The following is a 25526-nucleotide window of genomic DNA, read 5'->3' as shown; positions in this document are numbered from 1 at the left end:
ACACAGATCTCACATCAGGACTCAGAGTGAGCGAGAGGGGAAGGGACGTGTGGAGGGGGGCACCCTGTAGCCGCCACACTGAGGGCCTGAATATGGCCTGGGTGAGTTCAGCTGACATGACCCTCTGGAGGGAGGCAGAAATTCCAGTTATGGAAATGAAGGTAGCTTACTTGTAGGTCAAAAGTTAACCAGGACTTGTACAAAAGCCAGGCCTGACTTTTAGCAGGAAAAGGAAGAACTCATGACTAACTGAAAATTATATATCTAAATTGGATATGGTTTTGCATTTAATTTCTTTGGAAATGCAAGTAATTATCGTGGTTTATTTATCCACTGAGAACAGGCCAAATGGCTAATGTTATTGAACACTTACTCTGTGCTTGATGCTTTTTGTAGGCTCTATTATTCAATCCACACAACCTGCTCCCCAGTGATGTGGTTGGGGTTGTCCCCATTTTATAGAAAAGAATCAGAGAGTTTGAGTAACTTGACTGAGGTCACCCAGTAATCAGCCAAGCTGTGATTCTGACAAAGGACTCTGTCTCCAACTACCAAATGGCAAAAGCTGACAACATCTGATGAACTTCAGTATAGTGACAGCTGTCGTCATCAGCATCACCTCTTCCAACTGTTGTATACTTACAGCCTGCTTACGCTTGCATGCTAAATCACTTCAGTCGTATCTGACTCTCTGCAACCCTATAGACTACAGACCACCAGACTCCTCTGTCCAGGGGATTCTCCCAGCAAGAATACTGGAGTGGGTTGCCATGCCCTTCTCCAGGGGATCTTCCCAACCCAGGGATCGAACCTGTGTCTCTTATGTCTCCTGCATTGGCAGGCAGGTCTTTACCACTAGTGCCATCTGGGAAGACCCATGCTTATACTGGATGATGCTAACCTGGATGGTGCCCCGTCACTAAATGCTGTTTATGCCTAGATTCCCAACCTATACCTGCTGCAAGAAAGAAACAGTTTAGAGTAGGTTAAAAGCATGGTCTTGGAAGCTCAGCTGACAGTTTAAATCCTGGCTCCACCCCTTGTTAGCTGTCTGACCTTGGGCTAATTATTTGACCTTGGCCAATTTCAGTTTTCTCATCAGTAAAATGGAGCAAATAATATTTATCTCATAGGGTTGCTGGGAGGGTTAAATGTATTACTACATGGAAAGCATTCAGAAAAATGCCTGATGCTTAAGTGCTCAAAAAATGTTAGCTATGCATTCATTTGGCATGTAAAAGTCAATATATAAATCATACAAAATTTATAAGTGCAGTTAAGTACATAATCTTATATAAACACTGGTATTCTTCTATCTCCTTCTCCATTTATATCCCATAACTAGATTCCTTGGGCCCAATTTCCCATCAGGGAGGGCAAACACTTAGGAAGCCCACATCTAGAAATGACACAATTTCACAAGCTGCTTGGTACAGCATTACAAAACTGGATTTTCAAGAAAATAGTATCAGATTTTATTTTCTTGGGCTCCAAAATCACTGTGGGCAGTGACTGCAACCATGAAATTAAAAGACACTTGGTCTTTAGGAAAGCTATGACAAACCTAGACAGTGTATTAAAAAAGGAGACATCACATTGCCGACCAAGATCCGTATAGTCAAAGCTATGGTTTTTCCAGTAGTCATGTGTGGATGTGAGAGCTGGACCATACAAGAGGCTGAGCGCCGAAGAACTGATGCTTTCAAACTGTGGTGCTGGAGAAGACTCTTGAGAGTCCCTTGGACTGCAAGGAGATCAAACCAGTCAATTCCAAAGGAAATCACCCTGAATATTCATTGGAAGGACTGATGCTAAACCTGAAGCTCCAATCCTTTGGCTACCTGATGCGAAGAGCTGACTCACTGGAAAAGATTCTGATGCTGGGAAAGACTGAGGGCAGGAGGAGAAGGGGGCTACAGAGGATGAGATGGTTAGATAGCATCACTGACTCAATGGACATATTTTGAGCAAACTTTGGGAGACAGTGGAGGACAGAGTAGCCTGGCATGCTGCAGTGCCTAGAATCACAAAGAGTTGGACGTGATTTAGTTACTGAACAACAACAAGTATCAGGAAACCTTCCCCAGATACCCAAATGTCTCCCCTACCCTACCCTACAAACCACAGGAGAAAAGAAAGGAAAAAAACCCTGAAAGTCAACATGCTTCTTGGAGCTTCAGCTGCTTTCTCACAGGTAGTTATGAAGAAGAAAAATAGAAAGGCCATTCTGCTCATGACTTCACAGAAAGCCAAGAATAAAACCCTGGATCAAGTGAGAGCTGGAAGCTGAATGGCAGCTTGACAAATGTAAACCAGGCCACCTGCGGCCATCCCTGGCCATAGAAACCTAAGGGTGAAGCAAGAGATTGGAAACAAAGATGTGGATGTTAGCAAGATGAACAATTTTATTGGATTCCATCAAGTCACTCAAAGACAAGCTTTGCGAGAGGGGTTAGAAGATATGAACAACACAAAGGCCTGCAGTCTAAATGCTCCTTTCTTCACGTCTATTATGTTGTCTATGCTTCCCATCTAGTTGCCCAGTAACTGCATCCTGTCTTCTGCAGAGAGCAGTCCAAGGAGAGGGGATAAGACTTAAGGCTCTCCAGTGTGCTGTCGGTTGTTCCAGTAAAAGTGTGTTAATGAATGGGGTGGGAACTACTAGCTTCCACAATATTTTTGGATTATTTCACTCATCTGTCCTCTTCTTATCTTCCTTTGTCAGAGATAATGAGAACCAGCTAGGGTTGGTGAATGACTTACTCTTTCTGAGAAACTCCAGACACTTCTGTTTTACTACTCACCATTTTCTGCTTCTTTTGATTTATAAGGTGGTTAAATTCTATTCTGGAGTGTTTTAAGTTCTACTTTTTCAGCCTGATGAGCTGTCTCCACCCACCACGCTCTGGTTGGGAAGTTATTCATTCCACAGATACTGACCAAGCATCTTCTATGTGCCAAGCATTGTCTCAGTTCTGGGGACATAATGTTATGCAAATTCGAGAAACACCCTGTCCATCTTGGGCCCTACACTCTAGCACAGAAGAAAAAAGCAAACAGAAACACCAATAAATGAAGACAAAGTTGGACTGTATGTATCATGAAAAAATAAAGCAGATTAAGGGAAGAGAAGTTGATGGTGACTGTCATCTAGGGCGAGGTCTTGTATTTGTTGGCTTATCCAGCTCCTCCCTCTATCCTCATGTTCTGCTAATAACCCTCACCATCTGAAACAGGAGTAGTTTAGGCCAATCATGGTATACCTTGCTCCTGATCACACTGACTAGCTCAGAAATAGAACCCACACTGGGCCAGAGTACACCCCAGGAATTTTCAACCAGGGCCAGGGAGGAGAATTCCTTGCCTTTCTGGGCAAGGAGCTAGAAGCAGAGAATTCTGCTTTTGGCCATAGTCTCTGCTATGGCAGAATGTCTACCTATAGGAGGAGAAGATGAATTCAAAGACAGACAAGAAGAGATGAGAGAAAGAAAGATAGAGAAAGAATCTAAAATGTCAACATAGTTCCAGACCCTGAGATCTCTAGGGTCACCCTCATCCCCTCGGTTCTTCCTTTAATCTCACTATTCTTGTAGTAACTTTCCTTGGTTTAGCTTAGCATCCCCTCCTTTGGAAGACCTTCTCTGACATATCCAGGCCCAGTGAAAGGCCATTATCACCATGCCTTCAGAGACCTTTACTGTCTAACGCAATAGCAACCTACTATGAACACCTAGTATGTGTCAGACACTTATGTTAAGGGCTCCACATGTATTAAGTGCACTATAGAACAAGTTGTACCATAGTTAGTCATTTTTTGCACATTTCTCCTACTAGAAAAAAAATTAATATGAAATAAATTTCATGAATATGAATTAAATGAATATGAAATAAATAGCCTTTGTGAATGGAGAAGGCAATGACACCCCACTCCAGTACTCTTGCCAGGAAAATCCCATGGACGGAGGAGCCTGGTGGGCTGCAGTCCATGGGGTCACTAAGAGTTGGACACAACTGAGCGATTCACTTTCACTTTTCACTTTCATACACTGGAGAAGGAAATGGCAACCCACTCCAGTGTTAAGAATCCCAGGGACAGGGGAGCCTGGTGAGCTGCCTTCTATGGGGTCGCACAGAGTCGGACACGACTGAAGTGACTTAGCAGGAGCAGCAGCAGCCTTTGTAAAAGAAAAGCTTTAAATTTCAAATTTACTTCGGCTTGAGTATGTGCAGTATGTCTCTCAGTATCTGTTTTCCAGTTCTCTTCCTGTGAAAATGCCCATAATCTGCTTTTTATTTTTTAGTGGGAGGCAGGACATGGTAATTCTATTCATTTATTGCCTGTGCTGGATCTTTGTTGCTGCGTGAGCTTTTCTCTAGTTGTGGTGAGCAGGGGCTACTCCCCAGTTGCCATGCACAGGCTTCTCATCGCAGTGGCTTCTCTTGTTGTGGAGCATGGCTCCAGGGCATGCGGGCTTCAGTAGCTGTGACATGTAGGCTCAGTAGTTGTAACTCCTAGGCTCCGCAACATGTGGGATTTTCCCAGATCAGGGATCAAGCCCATGTCTTCTGTATTGGCAGGCAAATTCTTGACCACTGAGTCCACATGCAGTTTTTAGATGAAATAAAATCTACTTTCTTCAAGTCTTTCCTTGCAGCTAGAAACGGATACGTGACCAAGTTTAAGTCAACAGGATGTGAGCAGAAGTGAGTGCATGACTTCCCAGAAGTGTCTTGAAAGTAAGGCACAGAGCTTTCTTCTTCTCATCCCTGATTTCTCTTGGTTAAGAGGAGGACGTGAAGGCTAAAGCTTGCGCGGCTACCTTGGATCAAAAGGCTATGAGTTGAGGATCATGGAGTAAAAAGACAGTAGGCCCCAGCTGGTTACAGAACCTCCACACCAGTCCTGGACAGCTCATGTCCAGATCTTACTTATGCGAGTTTGACATACAACTCTATTTAATCTAAGCCATTGGTAGAGTTTTCTGCATTTACCAGCCAAACTCAACCCTAATTGATAAAATGAGATAATACACAAAATGAGACAATACACACTATTGTTGCTTAGTCGCTAAGTCGTATTCAACTCTTTGCGATCCCATGGACTGCAGCGTACCAGGCTTTCCCGTCCTTCACTATCTCCCAGAGTTTTCTCAAACTCATGTCCATGGACTCAGTGATGCTATCTAACCATCTCACCCTCTGTAGCCCCCTTCTCCTCCTGCCCTCAATTTTCCCAGCATCAGGATCTTTTCCAGTGAGTCAGTTCTTCACATCAGGTGGCCAAAGGATTGGAGCCTCAGGTTTAGCATCAGTCCTTCCAATGAATATTCAGGGTGATTTCCTTTAGGACTGACTGGTTTGATCTCCTTGTTGTCCACGGGACTCTGAAGAGTCTTTTCCAGCACCACAGCCTGAAAGCATCAATTCTTCTGTGTCAGCCTTCTTTACGGTCCAACTCTCACATCCATACATGACTACTGGAGAAACCAATCTAATATTTCCAGTTATCAAATAGACCAGTGAAGTTCAGGTGAGTTACTCTCTAGCTTACACAGAGATATAGGAGTACCACAGCTGGTTTTTTTTAGTTGCTATGCTTTGTCCAGTGATACTAACTACTCCCTTGTGTCCTGTGACATTTATATTCATTAAAAAGGTAACAGCTGTTCACAATAGCCGGTCCTTTCAAGGCAGTTGATAATAACTAACTATCTCAAAAGAAACAGAAGTTAGGAGAGACTCTGCAGCTGCAGAGACCAATAGATGCTCAGATTTTTAAGGAGCCAGACTAGCAGTAAGAAATGTCAATAATGAGAAGAAATTACATTTCCAGAGAATCAAGCAGGGAAACTATGAGGCAGAGCTTTTAAATAGTTTAAAACAGATAATCCATCTATCATTATCCGAGTCCAAATTTAACAAAAAACAATAAACATTTAGATTTCACAAATCCAGAGTAAAGCTTACCTTTGTACTTTGCCTAAGTAACTCTTTTGAGTGAGAGGAAGATTAAAGGACAAATAAGAGTTAAGACTAAGAAACAATGTGTTTGAGCGGAGTGTTTATTTTTCAAGGAATTGAGCTTAAAGGACTTTGTTTATATGTGTTCTGACCAATATGAAAGCTTTGTCCATTTAAACATTCATGCGCCAGCCTGTTTCTAGCCAAACACAAAGAACTGTCAGAACTATTTGCTTTAAGGAAAAAAGAATAAATTGTTAGAAAATTGCAGCAAATTCTTGCTTTCAGTATTCAAAGCAAAACTAAAATACAGACGGTCTCTCACCGAGGTCTCATTAGTGCATTTAGTTTTCATGTTAGAGGAAAGAGGAGCAAGGCCTTAGTTATCTCGGCTGCACTGCGGGTCTTATCCAAAACCCATGGGTGCTACTGATTCCAAATGAGTCTTCCCTACTCACTGAGGCTTGCTGGGTGGGGCTGCTCCCAGGTGATAGCATATCCTAGTACTCTGGGTGAATTCTTATATACTGCTGCAACTTTAACAGGCACACATAGGCAGGCACACACAAAACATACTACTTTTTCTTGGGCAAATCCCTACCTTAGGTCAGTCTTTTTCATAATTAAATACACAAAACTCTATTACAATGTTTTCCAAATGTCCAGGTCATTCAAATACAATGGTCATAAGATACACATCTTAGAGAGTATGTTTCTAATTTTTCAGAGACCAAGGCAAAAACTTGGCCAACGTTACCTCAACCATACCAAGGCCCTGACAGGTTAGCAAAATGACCTTTAGGACCAAAGTGCAGAGCAAGCCTTCATTTTTGTATAATACTGTGTTGTTTCATTCAGGCATTATTTCCCCAAAAAGCAGGCACTGAGCTCTTTGGCACCCAGAGTCATATACTGACAGACTGAATTTGCTCTTTGGGAATTAAAGTTGGATAGAGATAAACCCTCCCATTCTCAGAAGGGAATAAAATTTCAGGTAGTGTGGGGTATAGGAAGCAAAGCTGTCATTGGTAAGACACATGACATCTTTGGCCTATGCGATTTTATCACGCGGACCTGTAATGATCTTAAAAGCAAGCAAATGTGCTGCTTTCCCCACCTTGTCTAAACCTCACGGGATGAGGAAGAAAAGCCAAGTTACCTTTCTCATCTGAGCCAGCAAGCCTTCAAACTCCTTCAGGTTCAGCGTAGTCCCACTGTACGAGGCACAGCTGTTCGCTGTTTTGCCCAGCCAGTAAATGGTCACTAGTACCTGTGATACAGAACCATGCACAAAGAATTACTTTTCAACTAAGAAGTCAACAACACTGCTCTAACAGGAAAGCAGGAAGGGAGAATGTGAAACACTAATTTACCAAAACCACCTTCCATGAGGTATCCATTCTAGGTAAAATTGTTTTACTAGGAACCCAATGCTGCATCAGTTAACACAAACATGATTCAGTAGTGAAAATAAGACCCTAGTTTTAGGAAGAATCTGGTTGTGAGAATGTGAGCAGGAAGGAAAAATAAATCTTCCAAAACTATTCTCATGTCATGAAGGTTTCAAAACCAGGAAGCAAAAATTTTCAGAAACTCTGGAGTCTTTACCCAGACAAGCAATGAAACAGGTTGTCAATTCCTTTCAAGAGTGGTACTTTTAAAGGCCTATAATTTCTACTTGAGGGCACAGAGGTTCTGCTAAGGCCATTAGCAAAAATTTTTCAAAGGAGTGAGAAAACATAATTAGTGGTTTCCAGAACAAGATCAACAAAATGTATCTAATTAAAGTCAGAGGACAGCAATGTAATGAAGAAAACATTCTGCAGAGACCTGGCTCTGGGGTATAGTTAGTTAGATTCCTATTAATCTGAGATGGGAAATTTTGGGCTGGGCAAGACTACTGCCAATTAGCAACTATTTGAATGTTTAAGAATGTCTATGAATATTCACTGGTCTGAAGCTTCAGTCCTCAGTTAATTTTGTCCTGTTTTTCCAAAGAAACTGTCCACAAAAGCGAATTCTCTTTACACTGATTTTCCCACAGAACCCCACAGGGGCCATCTGAAGATAAGCTCCATAAAGTTGAATGACCGGGATCTCAAGCCTATGGAAAAGCTAAGACTATGATTTTGTTTTCACATTTGGTCTTAATGCTTCAGCTAGGCTGGGAAGTATTTACTGCACCTCCCTCTATTTGCTAGGCCAGAAAATGCTTTGGACAGCATAATATATGTACAAGCTTCCAGATGGCAACAGGCCCAAAATATGGTTATGTGCATCATTGCTAAGATGTGATTTGGTTTTCTACCTCTGTGGGAAAATGTTAGTTTAAGAATCCTTCAAAACTTCCAGAAATTCTTTTTTAAATGATTACTTACAAATAAATTTCTAGAGTACAGACAATTGCAGACGTCAGGACATGAACTAGGCCCATAAAACAACTCGTGTGTGCTAAGAGTATGAGGCTCTCTTGAAAAGTGTAATAGGAGAACAAAAGACAGGACTGTGTTGTGTTTTAGATTATGGCGTTTCTGTTTAAAATTGTATGATGAAAAATGCACATAACCCTGGTTTTATAGAGGAAGAAAAAGGAGGTAAGAATGAAAATGTCAGTCAAATATAATAGCACCCTGGAAATTTTTTAAAAAGTGGAGGGTCACAGCCAATTCTAAAATTTTATAGACAGAAGATCATTTCGTACACTCTTCAATTTAAACTTAAAAGAGCACTAATGTACTTGCCCTTGGAAAATAAGATCTAACTAGAAAAAAGATGATTTTGGAAGGTATTAATAAAAACCTCAAAAAAATTAATGGCAAAAAAAATACACAAAAGGTACAGGCCCACAACAGTCAACAGTATTTATATTATACTAATATTTTCCCAAAAACAACTTGCCCAACTGCTTAATTTAATAACCCCATCTGTGCTTACCCACAGCAAGGAAGTAATGTTAGTGCTCAGAGAGATCATTCTGTGTTTAAGAAACCAAATTACAAACAGAGTGCAAGATTTCATTTATTTCAGATGGAGCTCCTATACAATTAAAGAGACATCGCCCCAAAAAACACTACCATTTTTATTTCTATCACTGACATAAATTTTTCTATCAGAGGCACATACACTTGTTTTCTAAGAATGATTCTTTCTAGCTAGGCATTCAAGAGGCACTAAACTTATGAGGTAAAATTTATACCTGAACCACCAACGTTAGAAGGAGAAAAGCTTAGAAAGTGAAGCTAAAACACTTACATTTTTCAGCTTCCTACTATAATCAAGACTCCTAATTAGGAAAAAGGAAAAGAAAATATGATCAGTTTCTTCACTGTGATCTTCATTTCAACATCTCTAAGATATATGTGAAAGCTAACAAATATAATGAAATCATCAGAATATATTATTTTTAAGGTCTACGATTAGTAATTTCAAGTACTAAATAAAATTACTTAGAAAACAAAATATAGAATGATAAGATGGGATTAAAATTCCATAGTACACCATGGAAAGATGAATGTTTTGTAACATCTGGAAAATGAAGGATTCCATTTAAAACTAGGACTGTTTATATTTGTATACTCAAAGCTGAACTGTTCAAGTAAAATTCTGCCTAGGTTACTTATCACTGTAAATTGAAATCTGACTGCACTTCCCAAATCTTCTTTATACAAGTACTTTTAACAAAGGTCTAAAACTACTTAATTAAATAGACCTGAAAAATATATGTAGAAGAGGCAATACTATCCAAATATTTGTTCTTTCCTGCTATGGACATAAATTAGTGTTGGGAATTACCCCTTAACAGGAAAATATGCATGCTATGTTCAAATATACACACACACATTCTTAAATATACAGAGACATTTATTCTCAAACTATAAACAAAAAAGCTACTTGGTGGTACTTTCTAAATATTCATACAGTGAAATATAAGAATTTCTTCTAAGTTATTCTAAGTTTTCTTTAGCATGTCAACAAATAAATACTAGGAAAACAAACGCTACATTTCTTTTTTCCACAGAACTTCAGTTGGGGGTTGGGGAGGGAGAATGTAACTCTATTGAAAAAACTAGTCAAGAATTTCTTCAGATATTTAGATCACAATTACCTAACTGCTGCATATTCTGATCCAAAGTACAGATTAATGCCCAATTTTAAGCCAACTGAGACTGGAGGGGACGGAAAACAGCATAGTCCACATCCAGGATATAAACCATCAACAGCCACTCGCATTGTAAGAAGCGGTGGTCCAATTTGGATTTGATTAGGAGCATGTTTCATATTCCCCCCCATTAACACAAAGGATGATATGTCATTAACTGCTTAGGTGTTTGCTAGGATTTTAAAAAACTGAACAACAACAGCAAAACTAGATGAAAGCAAATAAAAATCTATTAAAGATTTGAATTTTTTGTGAGAAACAACAGGGAACATAAGACAATGAACATTTTTTGACTAAAATTGTGACCCAGTTCGGAAAAAAAATAGTCACACTTGGCACACACTAGGAGCTCACAAAACATTTGTTGAGTGACTTACACATAACAACCAATTATGTGAAAATGCTTCTAAATTTTTCAGAGACATCCTTGGGAGCAACCCAAAGGCTTCCTCCTTTCCATCCAGTTGCTGCAATTCTCTAGAATGATATTTGCTGCAAGCCCTTTTGGAATATGCTTTCATTTCTCACCAATGTTGTCTGGCACCCATTACAGGTAGAGTTCACGAAATTACACACCCAGTAATCATTTGCAGGTTCTCCCTCTTTCTTTCTCTACTCAAGTTACTTCTCAAAAAAAAAAAAAAAAAAAAAAAGAAGAGTAAGAAAAATTACCTACAAAGAAAGCTAATCTAAAGAGTACTTTTAAAAAGACAATTTGAAAAAGTATCAAAATTGTATATGTACATGTTGGCCAGTTTACTTTTCTATACAGCAGAAACTGACATAGCAGTGTAAAGCAACTATACTCCAATTAAAAAAAAAAAAGGCATCAGAATTTTCTTTTTGGGATCCACCCCTTTACCTATTGCTTTCAGTACTAACTGGTGTCAACAGGGTGTTTTCCATCTCTGCTAATGTTTGGCTCAACTTTCAGAGGGGAAAGCAAAAAAATATAGCAGTTTCTACTTTCATTTACCAGACCTATGAAATCCACATCTGTTATAAATGTCTCCAGACAGTACTAAGATAAACCAGCAGCACTTACAGAAAAGTTGTGAAGCAGATAGTTCATTCCCTGTCCCAATCCTCCTTAATGCTACAGAAGATTTTCTAAGTACCATAAATGAATTTATGGCATAATTTCAATAGAAGGTTCTTTATGTTCTAAATATTCATACCGTGAAATTAAAATTCTTTCTCTATAAATATTCCTAATTCAACCTCCTATAATGCTTGTGGACCACCCCTCATACCACACTCATCCTTGCTCATTACCTTTCTACCACACTGGTTGGCCACTCTTCTTTCTCTTTCTAGACATCAAGTTTGTTTTTCTTCCCTAGCCTTTCTACCTACCCTTCCTCTGCCCTGAATACCCTATAGATCTTTGCATGGCTGGCTCTTGCTTTCCTTTCATGCCTCAGTCCTCAGCTGAAATGCTACCCCTTCAGAGAGACTATTCTTGACACCCTTTCTTTTTCATTACCCCTCAGTTTTGTTGAGCTATAATTGATATAAAACATTATATAAGTTTAAGGTATGCAACACAATGATTTGATATATATATATATTGTAATTGTCACTATCTTTTACATCATTTATTACTATTTTATTTTCTCCTCAGCACTTATCACTCCCTGCAATTTTTAAAAATCTGCTTCTCATTTCTTGACACAGGGTATATAAATTCCATGTGAACAGAAGGCCTATTCTCTAGTGACCAGAAAGGATCAGACACGAAGTAGCTGCTCAGTAAATCTGTTGAATGAATGAAAAATATCAGTCATAGGGGAAAGTGATGGGCAAGTGTTTCGTAACAAAAATAATAATAAAAGGGAAGAAAATAAGAAGAAATACAAAATGGGAGATAAATGGAAAGATATGATAAAGAAGGGAAGGGAGGCACTGGGACGAGAAGGAGACAGAGAGAAGAAGCAAAAGAAAGATAAAGGACAGAGGAAAGAACGGGAGAAGGGGAAGGTGGCCTAGTAACTGAGAAGTGATTGTGTGCCACGGGTCTAAGTGACTTTTTTTTCCCTTTGGGTTGCTTTCTGTGTCTTTGAATTAAAGTCTCTTTAGAAGTTGGTTGAACCATCTTCCCAGATCTGCACTGAGCAAGCTTTAGCTAGAATCATACCCGTAAGAATATTCTGTCCAATTCCATTTTACATATGAAGACACAGAGCCCAACTGAAGCAAAGGCTCTTGCCTTGGATTATAGACCTAAGGGGTAGCATATGTAGAAGCAGACCCTGGGTTTCCTGATGCCCAGAGTTTTACAGAAAAGCAATAAAGGTGATATGAGTTCTAAATTTCTAAAGCTAATCAGTCTCAGAGTTCTCCTGGGTTAGTAACATACTGGTTTCGAGTGACTTAAAAAAAAAAAAAAATGAATGCAGGTGCCAACACTGTCAAGTGAACTTTCCTTCACCCTCTAAGCAATGTGTGTGTGACTAATGATTACCTACCATGCCACATAGTTACTATTGTTTCTGGTCACTTGCCACCCAGGTGAAACTACAAATATGAGATGAGGCAGAACCTGAAACAATTTCCTAAGCTGAATAATGATTTATACAGGCTGGATTTAGGTGCAGAGCAAATGGAGCATGTGAGCACTAAAATGAGGTTTATGGTGCTTTCCATATTCAAATATCATAATTTTTATTCTGTTATTTTTGCCCTTAACTAAAGTTTTTCCATGAGAAATATTAAAGAGCAGTCAAAAGGTACAAACCTCTAGTTATAAAATAAATAAATAATGGGGTTGTAATGTACAGCATGACAACTATAGTTAATAAAACAATATTGCTTATTTGAAAGTTGCTAAGAGAGACGATCTTAGAAGTACACACTGCAAGAAAAATACACTTTATATAGTGACAGTTGTTAACTAGACTTACTGTGATAAACATTTTGCAATATACACAAATATTGAATCACTATATTGTACATATGAAACTAATATTATAGTGTATGTCAATTATGTCCAACTCTGTGTGACCCTATGGACTGTACCCTGCCAGGCTTCTCTGTCCATGGAATTTTCCAGGTAAGAATACTAAAGTGGGTTGCCATTTCCTTCTCCAGGGGATCTTCCTGAACTGTGGTCCTAGAGGAGACTCTTGAGAGGCCCTTGGACAGCAAGGAGATCAAACCAGTCGATCCTAAAGGAAATCAACCCTGAATATTCATTGGAAGGACTGATGATGAAGCTGAAGCTCCAATACTTTGGCCACCTGATGCAGAGAGTTGACTCATTGGAAAAGACACTGATGCTGGGAAAGACTGAGGGCAGGAGGAAAAGGGGGCAATGGAAGATGAGACGGTTAGATGGCATCACCAACTCCGTGAACATGAGTTTGAGTCAACTCTGGGAGATAGTGAAGGACCAGGAAGCCTGGTGTGCTGCAGTCCATGGGGTTGCAAAGTGTCGGATATGACTGAACGACTGAACAACAAGTGTCAATCATACGTAAAAAGAAGGCACACTGACAACAGAGAAGTGATTTTTATATAGTCAGTCATGGATGACTCTCCCTTATTCCTAGTCATAAATCATAAAATCCAATATAAACTCCAATTTGATTTCATTTAGTAGTTTCCATATTTCCCCCATCATTAAAAAAGCCAGTATCAGCAGGTAAATACCCCAAAATTCACATTTCTGAATTTTGGTGTCTCTCTTTCTTATGCCCTTCTATGATAAAATGACCCAAAAGTAATCAAAAGGAGAAGTACATCCAACCCAAAGATGCTATGTATGTAACTAAGCTTATTATTAAAGCATATTAATGCCAAACACTGTTTGACTAATTTGGAAAATGTTTTATATGAATTTGGTAAAGTCTGAACAACTTTTAAACTACAGGAAAGTTACCTCTACCATCTCAAAAGGACTCTTCATCTCATTACTCTGCTCACAGCCATTTCTTTACAGAGAAGCACATTGCCTTTTCTTTTACTATAACATTCTTTCCCAAGAATTCTTTGGCCCCGAACATGGCTCACTGAGTAGATACAGTCAACAATAGTCAAATGGCCAATGATCCATCTTCAGAGAACTTAATCACTGACACATAGGAGAAAACAGTTACGAATGTAAATGAAGAAGAGATTTTTCTATAATCTATTGCCCTCTTTGCATAATAAACAGAGTTCAGAACTGTTTAGGAGTTTGCAGTCTTCCAAGAGCCTATTCATATGCCCAATTGGAGCCAATAAAAGCTTTTTGTGTAACCCAAATAGATTCTGTGCATACTTCTCCCTTGCCTCTCCCTCTGTTGAGTTTCACCTAAAAGTTTTCCTCCTTGTCTCTAAAATTCTAACTCTATATGCATGATTTTTGCATTTCAAAAAATTATGTTTGATCAGAATGAAAGTTATGCACAAGGGAAGGCCAATGTGGCTTGTTCTGAAAGCTGGATTTTCACCTTCACATTTCTATTTTATTAGGCATGTCCATTTCTCTGCCTCTTAGACCTTACAACATCATCACAAAACTGCAAATCAAACCATAAATGGGTTTCCCTTGAACATAAATCGTGCATGACTTACTTGACTGTTACTCTGTTGGATGTATCCTGTAGGTCACTCGGGTCAAAAAGTTGAGATTCTTTAAGGCCGAGCTCTTTACAACCTCTCAAGAATAATATGATATTGTCCTGGAAGAAAGAAAAGAAATCTAAGTCTATATTATATAATATTATTTCATGAACCAGTCTTTCCTCTTTAATAGTCCAAATCACTGGAGAGAAGACAATCATTAGGACAGTCAGAGTCAGAATGAGTCATGGCCTGTTAGATAATAAAATCATACTTTGTTAGGAAATTCCAGAGTAAACAGACACTTCAAACTTCTGAACCCACAGCTATATCAAATTCATTTTTCTTCCCTTTACCTTTCACGTTGGTGTAAAACTGTAAGTTAAATGCCACTGAAAAATAAAACTTAGGACTTCCTTGGTGGTCCAGCAGTTAAGAATCTACCTGCCAATGCAAGGAACAAGGATTCGATCCCTGTTCTGGGGAGATTCCATATCCTGAGAGGTAACTACTAAGCCTTCACTTTTATGCCTGTGTTCTGAAACAAGAGAGTATCCCTTGCTTGCCACAATTAATGAGAGCCTGCTTGCAGCGCCGAAGACCCAACACAGCCAAAAACAAATAAATACATAATTTTTTTTGTTTTAAAAAAGAAAAGTGTAACTTAGCGATTTGAGGGCAGTAGTTCCAGGTGGCGCTAGTGATAAAGAACCTGCCTGCCAATGCAGGAGACACAAGAGATGGTGGTTTGATCCCATCTCTAGGTCAGCAAGATCCCCTGGAGAAGGGCATGACAATCCACGTCAGCAATCTTGCCTGGAAAATCCCATGGACAGGGGAGCCTGGTGGGCTACAGTCCATAGGGTCACAAAGAGTCGGACACGACTGAGCGACTGAACTGAACTGAACTGAAGCAACTTAATACACAGTACTCCTATTGCTTCAAAGTTTTGTCCATGTCTTATTGCCTAGAATCTGGTTCAACATTAAAAAAAAAATAGGTTTTACTACCTAAGAGTCACCTTCAAGTTTTTCTTTCTAACTGATCTTCAAAAATACATCCTTCATCAGTGGGTTTCGATCAATAATACCTCTTTGTGGACTGTAAACTGAATTAAATTGGTGGGGGGAATCTAGACTTAACTGGAAAGGGAAAAAGAGGGGGCAAGAAAATCTTTTGGAAATAATATCAAAGACTTTCCTCATGGTGATTCATTTGTCTATCAGATATAAGTTGACTTTGGCCTGGCAGAGTAGCAGACGCATTCAACAGCTGAGGAAGGCTCTAGTCTTCATCTGTTCAGAGTCATTAAGAATAAACAAATGGCTCTGGAAGGGATGGCAAATTGTGAGTCATCCTTTAGGAACTCTAGGACATTAGCTGCAGATTCATCAGTTATGTCTTCGTAAAAGACTTTGTAAAAGATGAGCTAACTGGTTCCATCAGGTAGTTCAAACTTCAGGAAAGGAATGATGAAGACTGGTTCCAGGAGCCAGATCAATGTGAAGTGAGAGTGAAATCTGCTCAGTCATGTCCAACACTTTGTGACCCCATGGACTATACAGTCCATGGAATTCTCCAGACCAGAATACTGGAATGGGTAGCTGTTCCCTTTTCCACGGAATCTTCCCAACCCAGGGACTGAACCCAGGTCTCCCACATTGCAGGTGGATTCTTTACCAGCTGAGTCACCAGGGAAGGAAATGCTATCTAAATGCTCTAAGACAGATGCTACAAAAATCTGAAGTCATGGTGGTGGTAAATGAATCATATATTCGAAGTGCAATTTAACAAAGTGAACAAAAATCACTGTATTTCCCAATGACCAGTGTGTAGGCAGGATTCTGCTAATAAGACAGGCCCCAAGAATCCCACCCGCTGGGGGACACACTCTATACAATCTCCTTCCCTTGAGTGCCAGTGGAGCCTGTGCATATGGTAGATTACCACTCTGTGATTATGTCATTAACTACTTGGCTCTGAGCTGATCAAAAGAAAGACGGCCTGACTGTGCCTGACCTAATCATGGGAGCTTTACAAAGAAGGTGAAGTCAGAGTTCCTGCTGGCCACAGGTTCTATAGCTGCAAGGAGATGCATTCTGTCAACAACCACATGAGCTACGAAGAGGCCTGGAAGAAGCTCAGCTTGGACTTCAGCCCCTGCCAACACCTCAGTTTCAGCACTGTGGGACCCTGAACAAAGAATTTAGTCACACCATGTCAATATTCTGATTATAGAAACTAAGACAGTCAGTGGATATTGACTGAAGATGCTAAGTTTATAGTAATTTTTTATGCAGCAATGAAAATTAATACATCTAGGCTCAAAATAACAAGAGCAATAGCAATAAATTGCTAACCTTTATATAGCCTTTATTAAATGCCAAGCATTCTTTCAAGAATTTTACATATGTTAACTCATTTAATTCCTGCACAACCTTATGAGGTAGGTACTATGATCATCCTCATTTATAGATGAGCAGTGTGAGGCATGGAACAATTAAGCATCATTAAGGCTTCCCTAATAGTTCAGTTGGTAAAGAATCTGCCTGCAATGCAGGAGATCCTCATTTGATTCTTGGGTCAGGAAGATCCCCTGGAGAAGGGATAGGCTACCCACCCCAGTACTCTTGGGCTTCCCTTGTGGCTCAGCTGGTAAAGAATTGGCCCACAACGTGGGAGACCTGTGTTCGATCCCTGGGTTGGGAAGATCCTCTGGAGAAGGGAAAAGCTACCAGCTCCAGTATTCTGCCCTGGAGAATTCCATGGACTGTAGAGACTGTGGGGTTGCAAAGAGTCAGACATGACCAGTGACTTTCACTTCACTTCAACCAGTGAGTGGTGAAGGAACAAAGGCTGCACAGCCAGGAAAGAATGGAGGTGCAAAAACCATGGCAGACATGAGGAAATCAAGCCTCAAATCTGAGGCTGATACCAAAGGAAGAGGAGGCTTTGGAGTCAGGGGCTGATCAAAGGGGCCCTTGAAGGCCATGGAGGGCAGAGGGGTGGTAATGTGAGAAGTAAATGCCCAGGTCTGCAGCAGAAGTAGATTGTTGGTGGTAGGCCTCGGGAAGGAGACGTGCAAAGGAAGGACTTAAGAGGAACAAGGCAGGAGACAGGGAAATCAATGAGGAGATACTCCAATCTCACTTCCCCTAATGGAGGCTGGCTCACCCCAGTATGTTGTCTTTCCTGTGTCCCTGGATTTTTTTCAGTGGGTAAGAAGTACCATCATTCATAAGACCCATGTCATGTACAAGACATATTGTAGACTGACAGTCTGAAGTCATCCATACCCTTCACAGTCTCTTCTCCAATCACTTTACATGTTTTAAAATAATCCAATTTCTCTTTGGAGTTTTTCTATTTTGCATCCCACTTCCAGAGGTTTGTAGATGTTCAGGTGAGTCTTATGCAGGGCATGCAGCAATCTTGCTGGCTGGCCTATGAGCTCTGAGGGCTTCTAACCCAGAGGAAATTAAGGGATGGGTCTCAGAACTCTTTAGGAATCATCTGGGACCCCAAAAATAGGAACAGACTAGTGACCCCCACGTGGTCCCATCAGAGGCGCATGACTGTGGCACATGAGATTTTCAAGAAGGCGTGAAGGTGTTTTTCCCACATGCACTAGCAGAAGTGCCCCTGAGCACCGCTCTATCTTCAGTACACAGACTGCAAACACAGAAGCGCTGTGTTGCCAGTCGGGCTGAACGTTTTGGGCTGTGAGATTTAAATAACGGCAGATCTCCTTCCAGTTTCGTGCTGCAACCTAATGATGCTGGAGGGGAGCCAGACCCCAGTCAGGAGAAAAGCCAGAAGGAAGAGCCCCCTCAGCCAAGAGCTAACAAGGGCAGTGACCAGAGTGGGCAGGGAGGGCTGTGCCTTTAATTACTTAAAATGCATCCTGCAAATTCCCATCTGCCTTGCTCTTCACGCTGAGTTTTTTCCACATTTACAACTCCAAGCAAAACTAACAACCTAGTGTCTTAGCTTCTGAAGCCAAGCAACACAACTGTGTCTCAATCCTGGGAAAGACGTGGAGACACTGATTTACTGCAATGACTATTCTATTTAGCTCTTCAGTACAGTTCAGTTCAGTTCAGTCACTCAGTCGTGTCCGACTCTTTGCGACCCCATGAATCACAGCACGCCAGGCCTCCCTGTCCATCACCAACTCCCAGAGTTCACTCAAACTCATGCCCATCGAGTCAGTGATGCCATCCAGCCATCTCATCCTCTGTCGTCCCCTTTTCCTCCTGCCCCCAATCCCTCTCAGCATCAAACTCTTTCCCAGTGAGTCAACTCTTCGCTAGTATTGCAAACTCATTAATTCTTAGGCTTCAAAAGAAGTTTTTAAAAATCTCTTCAAAAATGTCAATGTCATGATAAAACAAAAATTGGAGACTGAAGAGACATGATGATCAAATGTATCATATGACCTTTGATTGGATCTTAGATCCAGAAAGGAAAAGTATAATAAAGACTATAAAAGTTCAATTTAAAGGTGGACTGTTGTTGGATAACATTAGTGGATGAAGGTTAATTTTCTCAGGTATGACGATGATGGTGTTGTGGTTATATGAAAGAATACTTTTATTTTTAGGCAAACATATGTATTTTTCAAGGACAAGTTATCATGTCTATAACATAATTTCAAATGGTTCAAGAAAATAAAATGTGTGTGTGCGTGTGCATGCACGGGCTTCCCCAGTGGCTCGGTGGTATAGAATCCGCCTGCAACACAGGAGCCTCAGGAGATGCGGGTTCAATCCCTGTTAGGGAAGATCCCCTGGAGGAGGGCATGGCAATCCACTCCAGTATTCTTGCCTGGAGAATTCCATGGATAGGAGGAGCCTGGCAGGTTACAGTCCACAGGGCTGCACAGAGTCAGACACAATTGAAGTGACTTAGGATGCACACACGTGTATGGATAGGAGAGATGGAAATAGATGGGGAGAGAGAGGATGCTATCTGTCGGTTATGGAGAAAGAGATAAATCAAGTATGGCAAAAACCTAATAATTGGCAAATATAGATCTCAAAACTTGGCCATTCTTTTTTTTACACCCTGGTGGGCTACAGTCCAAAGAGTGGCAAAGACAGTAAATGTGGCATTGTGGGCTTATGGTGGTCTCTGTCAAAATGACTTAACTCTACCTTGCGTGCATGATTAGTTGCTTACTAATGTCTGACTCTTTGCAACCCCACGGACTGTAGCCTTCCAGTCTCCTCTGTCCATGGGATTTTCCAGGCAAGAATACTGGAATGGGTTGCCATTTCTTTCTCCAGGGGATCTTCCTGACCCAGGGGTCAAAACTGCATCTCCTGTGTCTCTGGCATTGCAGGCAGATTCTTTATCTGCTGAGCCATCAGTGAAGCCCCAGCTCTGTCACTGTAGCCAGACAAATACCCAAACGAGTGGAAGTGTCAGCCTCCCTATACATTTCACTTACACAAGCAGGGATTGGGTTGGATTTGGCCCACAGGCTGTAGCCCACTGGCCTTGTTCTAGGTAACCAGTATTCCAGTATTGATTATGCCATCTATACATTTGAAAACTTTCCCAAAAAGTTTAGAGAAAAGGTTTTTAAATATGTAAAAGTGTATTCACTTCCACAGGGCTGTGAGTTCACTGGCAAAACCAGTTTCCTAAAACTGAAGGGAGAAATAACAGTTACCTCGGAGACAACTGTTGCAAAGTCTCTGAGGTAAAGGCTCCAGCACTACTGATGGAAAGTTTTCTATTTTTGGCTAATGGGAAAGTGCAGTAACATGAGTCTCAATTCAACACAGATGCGGAACATAAAGTTCCTGAAAGAGTCCATTTTGTGCTCAACCAATAGTAATGTATAGGTTTATACCTCTGTTTACCTAAGGACTATGCATTCACTCCTGGTTCTTGGCCCAGGGGTTTCCCATGCCACTAATCTGTGGGCCCACAGTGTGTATGAAAACATTTCCTGGGGGCCTGGGTTGAGGCCTGAGCTTTCAGCCCTCCCCAGGGCCTCTCCTCTGAGGAAACCCTGATGCTTCTCTCCCTTCCCTTCTTGCTCCAAAGTCAAGATGAAGGAAGGCCAGGATGGTCTCCACCTCCAGAGTTTCCCCAGCATATAGTAGGTACTTCCCCTGGTGGCTCAGAGGGTAAAGCATCTGCCTACAATGCGGGAGACCTGAGTTCAATCCCTGGGTTGGGAAGATCCCCTGGAGAAGGAAATGGCACCCCACTCTAGTACTCTCGCCTGGAAAATCCCATGGACGGAGGAGCCTGGTAGGTTACGGTCCACAGGGTCACAAAGAGTCGGACACGACTGAGAGACTTCACTCCACTAAATATTTAAAACAAATTAAGCGCTGTGGTTATGCATGGATGTGAGAGTTGGACTGTGAAGAAGGCTGAGCGCTGAAGAATTGATGCTTTTCAACTGTGGTGTTGGAGAAGACTCTTGAGAGTCCCTTGGACTGCAAGGAGATCCAACCAGTCCATTCTGAAGGAGATCAGCCCTGGGATTTCTTTGGAAGGAATGATGCTAAAGCTGAAACTCCAATACTTTGGCCACCTCATGCGAAGAGTTGACTCACTGGAAAAGACTCTGATGCTGGGAGGGATTGGGGGCAGGAGGAGAAGGAGACGACTGAGAATGAGATGGCTTGATGGCATCACGGACTCAATGGACGTGAGTCTGAGTGAACTCCGGGAGTTGGTGATGGACAGGGAGGCCTGGCGTGCTGCGATTCATGGGTTCACAAAGAGTTGGACACGACTGAGTGACTGCACTGAACTGAACTGAAGCACTACATTCTAGGTACTTAGAAGAATGAAAAAAAAAAAAAACCTACAAAATTCTGGTAGATGAAATGAGAAGGACTTAGAAGTATCTTATCTTCAGGATTAATTTTCATGATCTATTGTATAGCTGGATTTGTTCAAGATACATGTAAACAGAGGGTTTGTTTAAGAAAAATTGTCTCATTAAACAATGGAAATGAGGGAACAAATGTACCATGGAACACAGCATACCAGTTTTGGGAGTCAGGAGGACTCCAGTTAGAATCCCAGCCTCATCCATATACTAGTTACATGGCCTTGGGCATGGTTCCTAATATGTCTGATCTTTGGATTTCTAATCTGTGATGTGGGGGATGCCATTAATCTTATACGGATGACAGAATTATGAGAGTTGGACCGTAAAAAAGGCTGAGTGCCAAAGAATTGATGCTTTCGCACTGTGGTGATGAAGAAGACTCTTGAGAGTCCCTTGGACTGCAAGGAGATCAAGCCAGTCCATCCTAAAGGAGATCAGTCCTGGGTGTTCATTGGAAGGAGTGTTGCTGAAGTTGAAGCTCCAATACTTTGGCCACCTGATGCAAAGAGCTGACTCACTGGAAAAGACCCTGATGCTGGGAAAGATTGAGGGCAGGAGGAGAAGGGGACGACAGAGGATGAGATGGTTGGATGGCATCACTGACTCAATGGACATGAGTTTGAGCAAGTTCAGGGAGTTGGTGATGGACAGGGAAGCCTTGGGTGCTCTAGTCAGTAGGGTTGCAGAATCATATGCAACTTGGTGACTGAACAACAGCAAATGTATTGAGAACATAGCCCCGTGTCTCTAGTGTTTCCAGACACTCATTATATGGATGTTATGTATTATTATGGCTTTATTGCCAACTCAGGTTAAGAAGGGACCACAGAAAGTGAGAAAACTCTATCCATCCACAAAAACCAGTATTTATCGCCCTTGCCGGTTACATGGGAGATTTTTTCTTTTTCTTTTTTAAAAGGGTAGTTGCAATTACTGTTGTTTAGTTAGTTTTACAAATAGCCAACTTGACTTATACAGACTGCCTTAAACCCAAGTATAAGCTATGTACCAAAAGTCCATTTCTAAGAAGATGGCTTGTAGGTTATCATTTGTGATTAACTCACAGAATTAGTCTTTGCATGGTGGTTGCCAGTTTAGGCCACAAAAACCTACTTAATCCAAAATGTAACTGAAGAGGGGTCTTAATTACACTATGGAACCTAACAGCTGAGTAGAACAATGTCTCAGTTGGAAAGCTTATTCAGAAAGGCCAGCCTGTGCTCTAGGCTGTAGTCAGATGGAGGAGTCCAAAGGCCATAGCAGAGGCTTCCGTGGCCCAAGGGGGCACCTCAGGAGGGAGGGGCAAGAGTGAGAGGGAAGACAGGCAGGCCCGCAAATCATTCCCGTGCAGCCCCCGAGACACATCACTGTCTCACCTAGGCTCTCCCTACTGTCTTCAGAAGGCAGCAAGCACCTGCTCGCTACCTTTCGCTTTCTCTGCTGTCATTTCCAACTGGCAAAGGGTTTCTCCTTTCCCTTGACTCATTGCAGAGCAACGTGTAGCTATATCTCTGGCTCTGAGGAAGGCACCAGTCCTTAGTGGATCTCTAGAGAAACCAGACAGGGATTGAGAAGCCTTCTGCTCTACCCAGTCTCCTTGGCTTTATTTCCTTTATAGCCAACAGGGAAAGGGCAACATGATGACGGATTTGGAGTTCACAGAAAATGAACGTTTAACGTTCATTTGGGTTTCAAATGATCCCAGACGTCTATATTGCCAGGTATTTAAAATACAACATATATTTTCAGAACTGGATTAGAAGTTTCAAGCCTCAATTTTTTTTTAAAGATCAGTAAAATAAGAAGCTTTCTAGACTTTTAGCAGTGATACTAGATGCTTCAATAAATCGAACTATGTCAAAGTTTTGAGTGAATATAAATTAGAAATCTAGCATTCTATTCATACTAAGTCAAACAAGTGGAATCAAAATGTCACAAATTTTTCAGCTAGGCAAAAAATATTAAATTTTCTAAAACATGTATTATATTATACATACTATTTAGAATATGCATACAAAAGCTTTTCTGCTGTGCTTGATAAAGGCTTGGGAAAGAACTTTAAAAGAGAAAGAGAAAGATAAATTGGAAAACAAACTAAATGAAATGGGAGCACTGAATATGAAACAGAAAAAGCGAAACAAGCTAGGTAAAAGTAAAAGATCAGCACATGGTCCAGGTTTTAAACATGGCTGCTCATTAGAGTCACATCTGGAGCTCTGGAGAAAAAGCAATACCTGGGCTTCTCAGATATACCTATCATTTAAAAGTGTACATTTAATTTCCAAATACATGGGGTTTTAAAAGTATCTTTGATATTAATTTCTCACATAAATGCTTTCTTCTCTGTAATCATCTTCTGTTTTTTCAGTCTTATAACCTTGGGACTTTCCATGGCTAAGTCAAAGATCTCTCTTGGTAAATGTCACACTGTACTTGAAACTATGTGGATTATTTTCAAATATCTTTTCATATTGATTTCTAACATAATTCCACAGTAATAAGAGAACAGACTCTGTATGATTTCAGTACTTTAAACCATGAAATTTTTCACCTTGTTTTATGTCCTTGGATATGTTCCAGTGTCTCCTGATTTATAATCTTTAGGCACTTGAATAGCATTTGTACCCTGCTGTTGTGTAAACATTGTATACATCTTAATTATGTTGAATTGATTCATAGGACTTTTCAGGTCTACCATATCCTTCTACTTTTCTGACTATTCATTCTATTAGTTTTTGAGAGTTTGATATTGAAACTCCAGCTAAAAATCTTAATTTATCTACTTGAAAAATAATTATAATATACAGTGAAACGATATGTAACTTTGTTCTGTATTTTCCAAGTCGCCTATAAATGTTATCATATTTTCATAATTAAAAATTTTTAATGCTATATATATATAAGCCTCTGAATAATTTTCCATTTCTATAAAGGAAAAGATTAGGTGGAGGGAGCACAATATAAACTGATGTTACATCTGGTGAATTTATTATCTTAACCCATTTTCTATAGTAAATATTTGCTTCAAAAATCTTAATAAGGATTTCGGTTGCTCAGAAAGATTTGCAAGCATATCAGAGAAGATCCAGACTTTTCTAGAAAATCAATAACTAATAGCAATGTTACTTTTCCATTCTATCTCTAAGGCTTTTTTTTTTTTTAATGGTTTTTGCTAGGTTTCCTGCATTTGAAGCAAACAAATTCCCTCTAACAGAAGTGCAATTATGAAATTCAGAACTTAAGGAATAAATTACCAAAATATCTGCAGGAACTTACCCCACAATTATTAGAATCTAGGGATTTCCTGTACCTGCCGTGAGTTCATGGTCGCTCTCCTAACCTGCATGGGTTCCAGCCTGGCTCCATTAATTGGCCCATGTCCAGCCACAATCAGTACTCGCCAGACTTTCAACACACTTGAGTTTTCCAGGAGCACTTAATGAGGATACCAGGCCTTCCACTGAGAGGCAAAGGCGGCTCACTCTGCCTGGGGGAATTCTGGGGAAGTCTGACCCAGAAGGTGGCCTCTGGGTTGCTGCTTGCAGAAGAAGAAAAAATGTTATGGATGAGAAGTGAACAGAAGCACAGTGAGTTGCAAGGAGAGAATGGGGAGGGGAAGAGAGTTCTGCAAGGTAAACTTGGGAGAGTTCGTGAGAGCCTTGTGAAGGATTTGTGAAGCCTTGTGAAGCACTGTTCTCTAGGCATTGGGGAATCACGTCCAGGTAATAAGGACAGAAAGAGTCCTGCGCTCGACCTCTATTTTAGGAGAATAAGTTGGGTGGCAGCAGGAGAGAGCCCCTGGGTGGAGGAGAGGGTCCGTTCAAAATTATAAGAGCTCTGGGAGATGTGGAAAAGCCTGAACTCATTCAGAAGTACTGAGTTAGCCAAAAAAACTCACTTGGGATTTCCTATAGGATGAAATGGAAAAACTCAAACGAACTTTCTGGCCAACTCAACAGTAAGGGCAGAAAAGGGAAAGGGTACAAGCACCCACTGTC

The 25526-nt window shown here is 40.7% G+C and overlaps 1 protein-coding gene across 1 annotated transcript in view; it reads right to left on the bottom strand.

Annotated features, from left to right (window-relative positions):
* Positions 1-25526, bottom strand: part of LIMCH1 (LIM and calponin homology domains 1) — a 354210-nt gene that overhangs the window by 87368 nt on the left and 241316 nt on the right. Inside the window, exons 4-6 of the mRNA XM_052642168.1 lie at positions 14678-14784; positions 9214-9244; positions 7121-7231 (exon numbers count right to left, since the gene is read on the bottom strand). Of these exons, the coding sequence (XP_052498128.1) occupies positions 7121-7231; positions 9214-9244; positions 14678-14784 (249 nt within the window). The remainder of the gene's footprint in view (positions 1-7120; positions 7232-9213; positions 9245-14677; positions 14785-25526) is intronic.

The sequence above is a fragment of the Budorcas taxicolor genome, chromosome 6, assembly GCF_023091745.1.
Source record: "Budorcas taxicolor isolate Tak-1 chromosome 6, Takin1.1, whole genome shotgun sequence".
In the NCBI taxonomy this organism is placed as follows: Eukaryota; Metazoa; Chordata; class Mammalia; order Artiodactyla; family Bovidae; genus Budorcas; species Budorcas taxicolor.
This window is presented reverse-complemented; position numbering and strand designations above follow the sequence as displayed.